The sequence below is a fragment of the Tympanuchus pallidicinctus genome, unplaced genomic scaffold, assembly GCF_026119805.1.
Source record: "Tympanuchus pallidicinctus isolate F22 unplaced genomic scaffold, pur_lepc_1.0 scaffold22, whole genome shotgun sequence".
In the NCBI taxonomy this organism is placed as follows: Eukaryota; Metazoa; Chordata; class Aves; order Galliformes; family Phasianidae; genus Tympanuchus; species Tympanuchus pallidicinctus.
The window spans coordinates 40,316,321-40,330,790 of NW_026294739.1; the positions used below are offsets into that span (position 1 = coordinate 40,316,321).

Genomic DNA, 14,470 nt, shown 5'->3' on the forward strand with positions numbered 1-14,470 from the left:
CCTGAGCTCGGGGCCATCAGGGACTTCTGGAACCCTTTCAACGTTGGCTTGCAGGGTGCATCTTGAAATTCTTGAAATGGAACGGTCCCCATTCTTCCTAACAGAATCAAGATGTTGAGATTCACTTTTTTTTAATTTGAAATAGGTTTCAGAAAGAGCCTTACTTCTGGTTGAGTGAGGAGAAAGCTGGCAGGGAGACGTGAGCATGAGGGAGTTCTTGAGCCGGGCAAAGCCTGTGTGGATCAAGGGGCAGATGCTGCTGTGCACTCTCTACTCTGCTTACCTGGGAGCCAGGTTGGTGGAGTGACCTCCAACATCCCTTTCTCACCCTCCTCCCAAGTCTCTGGTTCTTGCTGAACGACTCCCGGGGAGCTTCAAATCCTGCAAAAAACCACCTGTCCAGCAAATCTGTGAGTGCTCCCATCTTGCAAGCAAAATAGGTAAAAGCCTTTACATGTCAATGACTTGAAGGATTTCATTGCTTTTTTCCAGCCTCGCTGGCAGTGGAAGATAAGATCTTGCTGTGATCAGGAGAAATATGACTGAGGAAGCTGGTACAAATCCTTTCATGGGCAAAAATATTGTAAGAGATGGGATCCCTGAAACGTTGTGTCTCCTGGAGCAATGGGAGTGGAGCCTGCCTCCCCAGCCAGGAGCTGAGTTTTTCAATGGGAAAAGTCCCAGATAAAGGCAGACCTCAAAGTGAGCTCTGCTTTCCTTTCAGGGGCAAGTAAGATAAGAGAGGGAGGAGGTGGCTGAGGCTTTTGTTTCACCATGATTCCCAAGACTGGAATTTAAACAATCTGGAAACACTTTCAGATACCGCAGAGTTCAGTTAATGATGGTTAAGACTGTATAATCTCTTCAGGCAGCATTGCTTGTCTTTGCTGTCTGAGAGGCCCTCAAAAGGCAGACTTTGGCAGTGGATATCTGCTGGGTGGGACTACACTGCCATCAAGCTGGTTCTGAGGAGTATTTATCCTTTTAGTCCCCTTCCCTTGAAAACATGAAGGTTTTTGAGAAGAAGGTGGATGCTGCACTGAGGGCCATGGGCAGTGGGCATGGTGGGGATGGTCCTTGGTGCTTGGATGGTCTCAGTGATCTATGATTCTGTGCAGGTGGGTGCGATGCTTTGCCCACAGATTAAAAACCCCATCGATCTGATGGACAGAAGACAGCTGCCAAGCTGTATGAAGCGAGACTTGGGAATCCACTGCCTGTCTTCAATTATTCCAGATATGGACTTGGAGCTGCAGCAAGCATATGGATCTGCAGGGAGAGGCCCTGGTGTGGGTGCATGGATGCCTCTCTTCTGCCTGGTTTGCTGTCGCTGCGTGGTTTTCAGTCTCCTCAGCCATGCCTGAGGATTTTTGCTGGCTTCTCTGCTCTGCTGCCTCCCTCCAGTGGCTGTGCTCTGGCTCTCCTGCTCCAGGTCCTGGTGCACAGCAAAGCGCAGCGCTGTCAGCTGCTCCTGCCAGCATCACTAGGGCTGTTGGTGAGCACTGCTGTCCTGGGGACACGGAAATGGCTTTGCTGTAGCTGCCCTTTGTGCAGAACCTGAGGGCATCTGAGTGTTCTGTGCCCCATTTCCAGGGCATCGGGTGCACGGGTTTTTAAGAAGCACTTCCTTCACAGAGTGCAGTCAGGCATTGGAACGTGCTGCTCATGGCAGCGGTGAAGTTCCAGTGGAGGTATTTAAGGTACGGGTTGACAATGCACTGAGGGATGTGGTGCAGTGTTGGGACTCAGTGAGTCAGGCTGATGGCTGGAGCCATCGATCCTGAAAGTCTTTTCCAGTCCAAATGAGGTTGATTCTATGAATCAATGGCTTTCTTGGCCGGAGCCATTTTCCTCCCCCAGCCTCTTCCTCTTCTGACCCTTTTACTGCCTCCTCTTATCATTTCACCACTCTGCTTCCCTCCATCTCTCTTTCTGTTCTTCTTCCCCAAATTCTCTTCTGTTTTCTCTCCTCTTTGCATACCAACCACACATACCAGGAGCATTCCTCCTGCTTTTTGGTTTGCTTTGCTTTTCATTTTTTCCCCTTGCTCTGGCTGGCTTTCCCTACTGTGATCCATTCCCTGCTCCACTCCATATGTGTTCCCATTGCCATTCCCACTCTTAGCCACAGAGAGCCCTTTCTCAGCACGCAGGGAGCAGGGCATTGTGTTTATTATCACTCCACGTTCATCTAGGCACTCGTGCATGTGATGCATCCCGTGCGATGGCATCTTTCTGAGAACTGTAATTCTGAGGCTTGTTTCCGGATTTTAAAATACTCAATCTGCAAAGGCAGTTCCCCGTGTTTCCTGCTTGCTTTTGCCAAAGCCCTTGAGATTTCAAGAGATTATCTCAGCCAGTTCTTCATGTTTTCATGGTAAGTAACTCCATGTCTTGCATGCTTCTTTATTGGGGTCTTCCTTGGCTCTGGCTTGCTCCTGTGTGCCCCTTCTCTGTTGGATCCCTCCAAGCTCAGGTGTGAGATGGAGGCAGCATTCTGAATGCCTCCACTTCCTCCAGGTCACATCTTTGTGGTTCTTCCTCCTGGTTAAGCAAGAGGCTAAGCCTTCTCTTTGCCTTCCTCTTGTTTCAGATGCAGTTACACAAGCAGAGAACCTTTTGCAGTCTTCCTCGGTTTTAACTCATTTTGTGCCTTTACAATTTAGCATCCCGGTCACTTTTTAAGTATCACCTCCTGAGAGCACAGGAACAGGAGGTCAAGAAGGTGAGCAGACGGCCAGCATTCATCCCAGGGTACTAAGATGTCACTGCAGGACCTCTCTCAGTTATTTTGCAATGAGAAGGGTAAGCTGATGGGTCAGATCTGAAGGGTTATCGCACATGGGGTTCCAGCAGGCTGGTGGCCAGTCACTGGGGGGGTTCCTCAGGGCTCCATTTTAGGGTCAGCTCTCTGGCACTGAGGCAGCCTGTTGGCAATGCTCGTAAGGCAGGGTTCTTGGTAGTCGGAGCTCACTGTTTGCCCACGGCCACCTTGGTGCCCATCAGGACAGTTTGTTGTTCACATCAGCTTGATGGACACGGTGTCGGGACAATATTCAGAGACTTACAGAAGAAAGATGAGAAGGGACAGGTCGTTCTGGCAAGACTACCTGATGTAAGATGCTGATGTGAAACTAAACGGGAGAAAATGGCACTTGGGAGGAGGGTAGGAGGGAGCACAGCGAGCGCTGCTCTCCCAGGGCCACGTCTGCTGGCAAAAAGTTAACACAGCCCATGGTCAGCTGGAGAATCACTTCCTCTGCTGGATCTGTTCCTTGCTCGGAAAGGGCTCCGGGGTGAGGGGAATGGGGAAGTCCTTCCTCCTGTGCCCATGGGGTGTGCATTTCACCCCTCTGTGCCGGGGACTGGGAGCGGTGGGGTGGAACCAGCAGCACACGTGGCAGGCTGTGGTGTGTCTGTGTCAGAGCCCAGGGCACGTGCCTGAGACAAGACCATAGATGGAATCAAGCAGCAGAGCGAGGGGATAAAGCTGGGCAGAAGCTCGCTTTGGGATCCCTAGCTGAGAGTGAACCTCGGCGTGAAAAAGGAACTGCCTGCGCTGGTGCTGGGAGGATGCAGCCTCCACCTCTCCACCGCACGCGATTTGGATGCTGGAGGTCTTCTGGAGCAGTGGCCAAAGAAGCAGCCATGAGCATCCTGGTGGTGAAGGGCGTCCTGCCCCTGCTGCTTCTTGCCTGGCCGCCCGCTGGTGAGTGCAGGTGCTGTGCCCTCATCCTGGGAGGGGGGAAGTGGAGCACTGCTGCTGCCGGGGGGGCCTGCGGGCAGGCAGCTGGGTGCATCTGTTCTCAGCTCTGTTGGGAGTGTGAGAGGATCTCAGGGCTGCAGCACCTGCCCCTCCAAGGCTGCCTGCGGGGAAGTTGCTGTGGCTTTGAGCTTTTCTATCTGTGCAGCAATAATGCACCTGTAGAAGGTTTGGGACAGAGCTGCTTTTCTGCCCACCCTGTGCTCCTCCAGAAGCTTTTAACTCCCTTTAGGCGCCAGTGCCTTCACCACCTCCTGTGCCCAGCCACAGGAACACCAGATGGTTGGGGCAGAAGTAAGCCTGCTGCCTGGGGCTGGCATCCTCAGGGCCTCACAAGAAGGATGTGGGTATTTCACAGCACGAACCCAACTTCCCCGCTTCTTTTTTCTGCAGGACAAACGACTTCCGTGTCCTTAGGGTCAGATCTCACTTTTCACTGTCTGCCAAACAGCCCTGACAGGGAGGTGGTGTGGTGTGACACCTTAAGCAAGAAGAAGAAGGCAGAGAAAGACACAGGGTCTGCTCTACACAAGGAAAATGTTTCTTCCAACTTCACCTTTACAAGCGTAAATGAAAAGCATGCTGGAAATTACACGTGCAAGATGAAGACCTCATGCACCATTCCCGAAAACAAGAACCGCCCATGCAAGAACCACAAGGCCAAAGATGCTTGTGGCAAGAGTGAGCCAGGGATGGGGAGCGGGCTGTGTGCGGTGGGTTGGGATGTGACTGCAGCTCAGAGGCTCGGGAGCAGCAGCTGCTGGAGGAGGGCACAGTTATTACGTGCATGTTTTGCAAGCAGCACGTGCTGGTGGGATGTATCTGCTGCAAGGTACAGCCACTCGCTGTTTTATTTCTTGCAGGGAACTTGCTGTGCAGGTTCATGCTCTGGGCAGAGAATAAGACCATGCACGTGCAGTGGTGGACATGCCCAGAGACTCCTGATAACTGCTTGGAGCACAGCAAGGCACAGCACAGTGACAGCCATGGCAGCATGGACGCAGCCAGCGCAGAGCCCGTTGTGTGCACCGTATCCAGCAGAAGCTTCACAGGCACTGAAAATGCCACCCAAGGGATGGCTCCCAGTAAGTGACACTGCTTTCCCCAGTGGGTGCCACTGACTCTGCCTGGGTGCTCACACGTGTCCCTGCTTCCAGGCTCTGACCCCAAGACTTCTCCGACCCGTGAGCCTCAGATTCAGAAAGGTGAGCAACCACGGCTCCAGCACGGAGCTGGAGTCCAAATCTGGAGCCTGCTGTGGGGACAGCAGCTCACGCGCGTTCCTGTGCTCCTCAGGTCTCATAGCAATCATCTACCTGTACGCCATCCCCGGGTTAGTGGTTGTGACTTTTTTCCTCCTGCTTTGTATTTTGGTGTGCCTGTGCAGAAGAAAGCAAAAGGATGCTAAAGGTAAGGCTGAGCCTGGGCTGTGCTGCTGTGGGAGTTGGGGAGCATCTTCTCCATGGGCTCCTTGGGTATAAGAAGCTGTGGGAAACCCCGACCATGCAGGTGCATTAAAAATAACAGCACTCAATGTTGGGTTGGTTTTTTTTTTTTGGTTTTTTTTTTAGGAACTCCTGAAAGCAAGCATGCAGCAGAGATGAATCAGCTCAGCACGGTAAGGCAGTAAGAGCTTTTCATGTGCCATGTCCTCCCCTCCAACAAAAAGCACTGGCAAGTGAATGCCAACTGAAAGGGCTTTGGGGCTTCAGAAACCTCTATGACAAGCCAGGCTCTTCTGGACAGTGGGAAATAACTTATGCCAGTCCCTGGGCACTGCAGAATAGAGAGCCAAAGGCTCTACTTACTGCTGTCTTCCTCTACAGCCTCCCCCAGCACCTCAGACTGAGGACCTGACGTATGCAAAGCTGATCTTTGAAAGGACGGGGGCAATACCTGCAGCCTCAGAAGTGGTGTACGCAGAAATAAAACCCCTGCAAAAGGAGTAGAGAGCTGAGGATGGCCACGCTGCTCTGCAAAGGGAAGGTCTGTCAGCAGGAAGAGTGAGAAAGGAGAGACAAGCAGCTGCTGATATGGCTGCCATAGCTTGAAAACCTGGCATTAGCTCTTATCAGGTGCACTGGGTGATGGATATGAGCAGTGTTCTTCATTTCCTCATTGTGTCTACATCCAGCATCCGCTGCAATGGATTTGGCTCTGCTCTGATTCACACACCTGAAAAATGACAAGCAAAGATACAAAGGCATCATTTGCTGTGGAGAGATCCAGGATGGATACAGCCAAAGCCCACCAGTGACCAGCTGCCAGCCTGATGGAACCCCATTCAGTCTCTGAGCCTGGCAAGCCAGCCAGTTGCTCACCTATAATGTTGTATTTCTTGCTAGCTGTATGCTGGACGTTTTGTCTGGAAGGAAGCAGTGTCAAAAGCTTTACTGAAACCCAAAAAGTGAACGTTGACTGGCTTCACTTGGTCAACCAGATAGGTGGCCTTGTTGTATAAGGAAATCAAGTTAATCCAACAGGACCTAGGTAATATATATATGTGTGTGTGTGTGTCTCTCTCTCTCTCTATATATATATAAAATATCTTTTCTCTCTTCCTTTTTTCTTAGTGAACAGTTTGTATCTTAATTCACAATCTCTACTTTGTTTGCTGTGTTTTTTTTCACCCCTGGGTGCTGGATGAAGGTTGTCACTTTGCTGTGCTGTGTGGCCTTGGCTTACAACACGATGAAATTGCTGGCTGGGATAGCAATCAGGTGTTTGTGCTCTGCGCTGCAGCCATCCTTGTGCTTTGGGAGCCATATTGTGGAGTAAGCAAATGCTTTGTTTATCTCCTTGGGAGGCAATGGGAGATGCTTTCTGTTGTTTCCTCAGCCTCTCTTTCACTTTTCCTTCTTCTCCAAACCAGTTACAATAGCTCTCGAACGTTGATTATCCTTGGAAGATCTGCTATGTTACCCAGGGAAGGGGACCACCATGGAGAAAGGTATCCAGCACTGAGGGAATTGGTGCTGGAGGTGGTGTTATCCCAAATCCAGATGGGATGAGGTTCCCTGTGAGCTGTGTGACAGAGAGCTGCACAGGCTGCACCAGCATTGGCTGGCAATTGGTGCTGGTGTGTGTCTGCCCCGGCAGCAGGGCTAGGAGGAGGTTCCTTCTGAGCACTGGGAAATGCTTCCCAGCTGTGTGAGGGAAGGGCAGCAGATCTGCCTCCTAGGAGAAGTGCTACAGCTTGTGTTGGAGTGACACAAAGGGGAGCGTATAAACAGGAGGGGGCTGTTTAGGAGGGTGGATGGTGATAGGACAAGGGGGAATGGTTTTGAAGTGAGTCAGGGCAGGTTTAGGTTGGATAGTAGGAGGAAGTTTTTCACCCGGAGGGTGGTGAGGCACTGGAACAGGCTGCCCAAGGAGGCTGTGGATGCCCCATCCCTGCAGGCATTCGAGGCCAGGCTGGATGTGGCTCTGGGCAGCCTGGGCTGCTGGGGTTGGAACCAGATGATCACTGTGGTCCTTTTCAACCCAGGCCGTTCTATGATTCTATGAAAATGGGGCAAGGAGGGAAAATGAAGCGCCGGCGGGTCCCCTCCAGGCCACCACGGAGAGCAGAGCTGGCAGCCACACGTGGCCCTTAAGAACAACAGGAGCTGCCCTCACTTACAGCTGCCCGTCAGTCCTCCGCGCTGCCCTCCGATTGGCTGCCGGCGCCGCCCGTCTGCAGAAGGCCCGCCTCTCTTCCTTGATCCGCCTCGTGATTGGCCACACTTCCCCCAGATTCGGAAGCCGCCTAGTGCGCCGCCATTTTCAGTGGCCGCCCCTCGCCCCTTGGGCGGCTTCGGGCACGCGCGGTCCATACAGCGGCGCGGCCTTCTGCATCCGCGCCTGCGCGGGCCCGGCCGCGCCGGGAGCGAGCGGCCGCCGCCGCGGGAGCGCGCCCGGCCCGGAGATGCGCGGGGAGGAGGCGGAGCGGGCGGGGTCCTCCGCGCCCCCGCGGCGGGTAAGGGCAGCTGGGGGGGGGGGGTCGGTGGGGAGCTGTCGTTGCTGGCGGCGCGGTGCCTCCGAAGGTCCTTCCGGTGGGCGCCGAGGAGAAAGGCGTCAATAGAAACCAGCGAGCGCCGCGCGGAACGAACGCGTGTCGGTGCGAGCTGTCGCGGCGCTGACCGCCTCGCTTTGCGTCCCGTAGGGGCCGAGGATGAAGCGGAACGCGGAGCAGCGCGGCGTTCCCTCGCAGGCCCGCGCGGAGCCCCGTCCCTGAGCCCCGCAGGATGAAGCTGCCCGGCGTGGGTGTGTTCGGGGCCGGCAGCACCGCCCGCCTCCTCGTCCCCCTGCTGCGAGCCGAAGGCTTCTCCGTCGAGGCTGTGTGGGGAACGACGGAAGAAGAAGCCAGGCAGCTGGCGCAGGAAATGAGCGTCTCCTTCTACACCAGCCGCACCGACGACGTCCTGCTGCACCAGGACGTGGACCTGGTTTGCATCAGCATCCCCCCGCCGCTCACCCGGCAGATTGCTGTCAAGGCTTTAGGTACCTTTTCGCCTTTAGGCTTGGACCAAAAAATCTGTTGGTTTTATTTTTTGTAATTAAGATAATTTTACGTTGAGTGATTTCTCGAAGCCTGCAGTGTGCAGAAAGGCATTAAGTTTGGGGGTTTTGATGCTGTTGGATTTGCTTCTTTTCAGCGTTGCTCTTTGAGTCAGACCATAGAGTGTCACACCACAGAACGGCCTGGGTTGCAAAGCACCACAGTGCTCATCCAGTTCCAACCCCCTGCTGTGTGCAGGTCACCAACCAGCAGCCCAGGCTGCTCAGAGCCACATCCAGCCTGGCCTCGAATGCCTGCAGGGATGGGGCATCCACAGCCTCCTTGGGCAACCTGTGCCAGTGCCTCACCGCCCTCTGGGTGAAAAACTTCCTCCTAACATCCAACCTAAAGCTGCCCCATCTCAGTTTAAAACCATTCCCCCTTCTCCTCTCACTACCCACCCAATCTGTGAATGAAGTAGGAAAGGGTGATTTGCTCTTCACTTCGCACATCTTGAGCGAGTTTTGTTTAGCTTGCTGTGATTCAGTGCACTGGGGGAACACAGAATGAGGATGGGCAGATGGCAAGTGTGTTTTCTCTGAGTGTTCAGATCAACACAGTGATGTTTGTCATCGGGAAAGTCTTGGCTGTGAATGATTGATGATAATAGGTTGCTGTTTTAGTGGCTTCCAGGCTGTGCTGTTTGCTTAAGTTAATTACTGACAGACATTTGTACACAAGCCTGGGTACAGCCCTGGCGTGGTAGGGGTAAAGGAGTAAGCCTGAACTGAGTTGGTGAACCAGATCAAAGCCCAGAACGTAATTCAAATGAAGATGAGAGTAATCCTATGGTTTATCTCCATAACAGGCAAAGCAAGAAGCTCTTCTAAAATTTGTGCTGCTTTTGATCTCAGAGGAACTAAAATGCCAGCTTTGTGGTGGATGGCCCCCAGCTGAAATGCACGCACCTCAGTGTGAGGTGAGCCGGGGGCTGAGTTCAGGCTGAGGGGATGTGGTGTGTGATGTGTGCTGCAAGGCTTAGCAGGCAGAGCATCAGAAGCCATCTCTCCAGGGTGGGTAATGCTTCACATAGGGAGCCCAACCTGCAGCCCAGCCTCGTGGTGCCTCCTGGATTGGCTGCAGAGGAACTTTCCACTGATCTCTCTTGATTTACATTGCTTACTTTCCAGAGGAGATTATTTGGCTCTCTGGTTGCGTGGAGTCCTAGCAGATTATAGCATGGATATGTTAATTGTGGAGGAAGGAGTCAGAAAGGGCTCTTATCATTGCTCTGTCCTGGGACAAACACACGTTTCCTGTTCTTGAAACAGGGTAAACAAGCGTGCTGTGCTCTTTGCATGTTGTGCTTCCCATCCCTGTGATCCGTAGCACAGAAGCCTTTCCAAACCACATGCAAACAAGACGTGACACGAAGGAATGCGTTTTGGAATGAGCTTCCATTTGTTGAGAGGCTGCTAACCAACAGCTGCTTGTTTGTGAAGGCTCCTTGGATGCTCCCAGTGTCGCACAGTGGACGCAGCAATGCTCTGCTGCTTCAGCAGTGGTTTAGTTGGGCATTGGGTGCAGCCTTGGGTGCATTACTAAGGGGAATCAAGAGCTGGGGCTTCCATCCCATGGCATGGATGTATTTACAGAAGGCAGATGGCTTTAGTGGTTGGAGTCAGCGTTACAGCTCGTGCTAAGAGAGACAAAGCTGAGGAGTGGGTTTCATTAGACCAACCTGACTCTGGATAAGGACAAACATAAGAAAGGTCTTGGGGAGTAAGACTGACTCTCTGGTGTCCTAGCAGGGTTTCTGTGGTCTGCACTGAGAAGGTTGCTCTGAGCTGTGTGTGGAGAAGATGCTGAGGGCTGTGGTAGGATGGCTGCCATGACAGCTGCATGGGGCACCTTGCGTGTGCCTCCGTCTCCCCATCCCTTCCCAGTGTGCCTTTTGGATGATACCAGGTGTTCTTTTTCTCCTAAAACCAAAACACAGCATCATACCAGACACTTTAAGGAAAAATCACAGCATGGCTTAGGCTGGAGGGGACTGTGAAGGCCAGCCAGCCTGTGGCAGAGTTGCCAGCTACCAGCTCAGGCTGCCCAGAGCGCTGTCCTACCTGGCCTTGAATGTCTCCAGGGATGGGATCCCACAGCTCACTGGGCAGCCTGTTCCAGTGCCTCACCACCTCCTGAGTTAAAACTTCTTTCCTGACATCTAACCTTAAACTCCCTTCTGTTACAGTTTTGTATTCTGTGCACAGGCCACCAAGTACCTTCAGTTTCTATCAATCTGTGAATAAATTCATAGCGATGGTAAAATACAGAATGAAGCCTCCGCTCGTTTCGAGTGCATTTATCTCCGTGATGATATTTTTTTTTCCTCTTGCTGCACAGCCATTCCAATGGTTTTATAGCTGCAGCACTTCAGTGGCATAAAGACCTGTCGGAGTTCATCTGCCGTGATGTAAAAATCCTCTCTTTATTTGGAGCTCTGTGGGTGTTTGTCAGCTCTGAGCATTTTGGAAGCGCTTGGAGTCTTGCCGCACTTAGCGTGCCTATTTTAGTTCCCAGATCTTTGCTTCTGAAAGCCTAAAAACTGCAGCTTCCTGGCAGCCTTGGGGGCTCGTCAGCATTTCTTGCTGTTTTTTTGGTGTTTGTGTTGCAGGAATAGGGAAGAACGTGATCTGTGAGAAAGCTGCTACCTCCGTGGACGCCTTCAGGATGGTCACAGCCGCCAGGTATTACCCCAAGCTGATGAGCATCGTGGGCAACGTCCTCCGTTTCTTGCCTGCCTTTGTGAAGATGAAGCAGCTGATAGAAGAGCGCTACGTGGGCAACGTGCTGATCTGCGACGTGCGGGTGTACGGGGGCAGCCTGCTGAGCCACAAGTACAGCTGGATCTGCGACGAGCTGATGGGGGGGGGCGGCCTGCACACCATGGGCACGTACATCATCGACCTGCTGAGCCACCTCGTCGGCAGGAGGGCGCAGAAGGTCCACGGCCTGCTCAAGACTTTTGTGAAGCAGAACACGGCCATCAGCGGGATCCGCCACGTCACCGGCGATGACTTCTGCTTCTTCCAGATGCTGATGAGCGAGGGCGTCTGTTGCACCGTGACTCTCAATTTCAACATGCCCGGATCGTTCGTTCACGAGGTGATGGTGGTGGGCTCCAGCGGGCGCCTCGTAGCGCGCGGCACGGACTTGTATGGGCAGAAGAACACGGCGCTGCAAGAAGAACTGCTGTTCACTGACTCTCTGACTGTCAACAAAGGCCTTTTGGACAAGGGCTTGAAAGACATCCCGCTGCTCTACCTGAAGGGAACGGTGTACATGGTGCAAGCGCTGCGGCGGTCTTTCCAAGAGCAGGAAGATCGCCGGACGTGGGATCACCAGCCCGTCTCCATGGCAGCATCCTTTGAAGATGGCTTGTACATGCAGAGCGTGGTGGAGGCCATTAAGAAATCCAGCAGGTCGGGGGAGTGGGAGGCTGTGGAGGTCATGACGGAGGAACCAGACGCCAACCAAAACCTGTGTGAGGCGCTGCAAAGGAACAACGTGTGAGCGTTGCTGCTTTGGGAAGATAGGACGGTGAATGCTTCCAGCTGCAGCTGTACAAATCCTCTCTGGTTTTTAAGATTCCTATTTAATAATTTGAGTTTCTTGGTTTTTTAAGTGTGTAAAATAATGTCACGTTCTGATGGAAACAGTTCCGGTTTAAGACGTTCTGTTTTTGCAAGTGTTTAATTCTTGTCTTGGAGACAAGAATTGACTTGAATTGCCCTTTGCACTCGCAGTAGTGAAGTGAAGCGTGGGATCTGTGCCACTGCATGGCTGGAGAGGGGACATGGCCCCTCTTGTTTTACCAATCCTAAAGTGAGAGTGAGAAGAGCAGGCTCTGAGAGCATCTGTTGCTCAGATGCCTTCGCTTTCTCTCCTGCAATCGGATTTAGTTTTACTGCCCAGTAACACTTTATTAAAGAGTTTAGGGATGTAACACATCTCTGAACTGCCATAGGACAAAGACCAGAAGGAACACAGTAAAGTTTGTAGATTAAGAATTGGCCGTTGGCTTTCTGCATACCGAAAATGTCTTTCAAATTAATTGAAAGCAGAGTGTTGTTTAAAGGATGCTGTGAGATCCCAGCTGATGGTGCTGGGGAAGGCTGTGGCGCTTTGTGCTTTCCTCCCGTATCTGCAGACATTATTCCTCAGACTCGTGACACCGACTGCATCCAGCAGCCTTTGTGCATGAGCTCCACGTCCACCGGTTGTGTTTACAGCCTGGCAGCAGCAGAGCTGTGACTGCAGGGCCACCTCCTCACTTCTGTTGCTTCCTGAACTCCTCCCAGGCTCGCAGATGAGGCTCAGGATGTCGTTGCCAATGAAGCTGTAAAACCTTAACCTTCCACGTATCTGATGGTGGAGGTAAGGAGGTCTTGCCTACCTCTTGCAGCTCTCCTATGTGCTGGCTGGGAAGCTGTCACACTACACATGCTGATAGCTGAGGGGTCTGCCCTGAACCTCAAACGCTGGATATCAGCCCTCTGGTCCTGCCTGCCCTCCTGCAGCTCGTGGCTGTTGGCAGCTGGTGGTTGGCAGTGTGTTCATTTGGAGAAGAGTTTCTCTCTGAGGCAGGTATGTGACAGGGACAGTACAATTGTACGACATGTACTTGGTGTACTTGAAAGCTTTTTTTAATGTATTTCCCACTCAAATGGTAACCCTGTGTATTTATGTACGTTAACACGCAAACCACTGTTTCATAAGCTGGTCCTTCCTGACAAGTGTCTGACTTGTTTTCTACAGAAATAAACAGAAAAATAGATTGTTTGTTCAGGGCGTTCTTCACGTAGCTGGGTGCTTGCGTGTGATTTGGCTGAGCTGAAGCCTCCATGACAGAGCTTCCAGCTGGGGCTGATCACTTGGTGTGACAAAGTAGGAGATGGATCTGCTGACAGGACTCGCTTTCCCCGTTGGTGAGAAAAGGATGGCAGCTCCGTTTGCTTGGGCAGCACAGAGCTATGCCCACCTCTTTGCTTTTTCTCTCATTCTAAAGCTGTTCTGGAGTCACTGGCTCTAGAGACACCCTGTCTATCGTGGGCCTCCCACACTGACTGTTGTGATGAATGAGATCTTTTTCTGCCTGCCTGGTTGTAGAAATAGCTGGAAGGTGCAAGCTGAGGAGCAAAATCTTCCTGGGTTTGCTGGGTTCTTTGCTCAGTTTCTAAATGAGACATTTACCTTCAGGTATTTATTTCCTTTCAGAATAGTTTCGAACTGACAGAAAGAAATGTACTGACGTGCTTTTCTAAAGGGTGGGAACTCAGCTGGTCCTTGGCTCTGAGCACTCATCAGCTGTGGGCTGAAGGAAGAAAGCAGATGGGTGTAAATTACACACTGTTCCCAGCAGGTGCACCGGTGGAAGTTCTGCATCTTCCTGCAATGCTTTCCAGCTCTGAGCATCTCCTGTCTGTTTTGTCTATGTGCTATGTAAAGCAGGTGAAAAAATGTCTCCTGAGCTCACCTGGAAGAGTGGCTGCCTTCATTCACTCTGACTCAATCTGACTTCGTTCCTGCCTGGTTCTGGATGTTTTGAAGCTGTTCTCCCTGAACTGGGAAACCTCCTTTGTGCCACCATCACAGACCTGCAGTGGGCAGGCTGGGCCTCTGGGAAAACCCAGAGTGACAGAAGGGCAAAGCCTCCATCTCTGGGGCGCTGAACTACGGAGTCCTGCACATCTCCGGTCCCTCCCTGTTGCCATGACCTGCTGGCAAGCTATTGCCCCCCTGAGGTGGCCTGGTTGGCACAGCGTGCCCTGGGCCTGGCCCCGCATCTTCTCAGAGGGGCTCCCAACCATCCAGCCTGCTCACTGAACCTTGGTGGTGCTCTCTCTGCAGCTCTGGAGCAGCTGCCCTACCTGCTGGTGCTGAGCCTCCTCTTCTGCTGGGCACATCAGCTCCGTGCTGAGGTTGATGTACTGATACAAGGGGCGCAGCCGCAGCAGCCGCCCTGGAGGGGAATCCCAGAGTGGCTTAGTTTGGAAGGGACCTTAAAGACCATTGAGATCCAACCTCCTGCCCTGAGAAAAGGGCAGAAACTGACAAACCCCGTGTCCCACCAGTAGTCCTGAGAGGAGAGGGAAGGGCATTACCCCAACCAGCACCGGAGCCAGGAACTGCAGTAGGTGCCCCTTAGCTGGGGATCTGCAGCCTCAGCC

The 14,470-nt window shown here is 52.6% G+C and overlaps 2 protein-coding genes across 6 annotated transcripts; both read left to right on the plus strand.

Moving 5' to 3' along the window:
• The first annotated feature begins 1,107 nt into the window (after positions 1-1,107).
• On the plus strand, positions 1,108-6,693 carry LOC128082124 (uncharacterized). Of its 4 annotated transcripts, none has more exons than XM_052685971.1 (8): positions 1,108-3,709; positions 4,157-4,444; positions 4,627-4,848; positions 4,921-4,968; positions 5,060-5,173; positions 5,335-5,381; positions 5,590-5,749; positions 5,829-6,693. In XM_052685971.1, exons 1-7 carry the CDS (start codon positions 3,574-3,576, stop codon positions 5,710-5,712), a joined length of 978 nt encoding a protein of 325 aa, XP_052541931.1. In that variant the 5' UTR covers positions 1,108-3,573; the 3' UTR covers positions 5,713-5,749; positions 5,829-6,693. The 4 variants fall into 4 exon arrangements, with proteins under 4 accessions (XP_052541931.1, XP_052541929.1, XP_052541930.1 ...); XM_052685969.1 differs by having other exon boundaries at positions 1,108-2,805; positions 3,426-3,709; positions 5,590-6,689; XM_052685970.1 differs by having other exon boundaries at positions 1,108-2,377; positions 2,667-3,709; positions 5,590-6,689.
• Positions 6,694-7,609: 916 nt separating this feature from the next.
• Positions 7,610-13,077, plus strand: GFOD2 (glucose-fructose oxidoreductase domain containing 2). Of its 2 annotated transcripts, XM_052686072.1 has the most exons (3): positions 7,610-7,721; positions 7,908-8,245; positions 10,915-13,077. In XM_052686072.1, exons 2-3 carry the CDS (start codon positions 7,990-7,992, stop codon positions 11,811-11,813), a joined length of 1,155 nt encoding a protein of 384 aa, XP_052542032.1. In that variant the 5' UTR covers positions 7,610-7,721; positions 7,908-7,989; the 3' UTR covers positions 11,814-13,077. The 2 variants fall into 2 exon arrangements, with proteins under 2 accessions (XP_052542032.1, XP_052542033.1); XM_052686073.1 differs by lacking the exons at positions 7,610-7,721; positions 7,908-8,245 and adding an exon at positions 8,301-9,222.
• Positions 13,078-14,470: the final 1,393 nt, after the last annotated feature.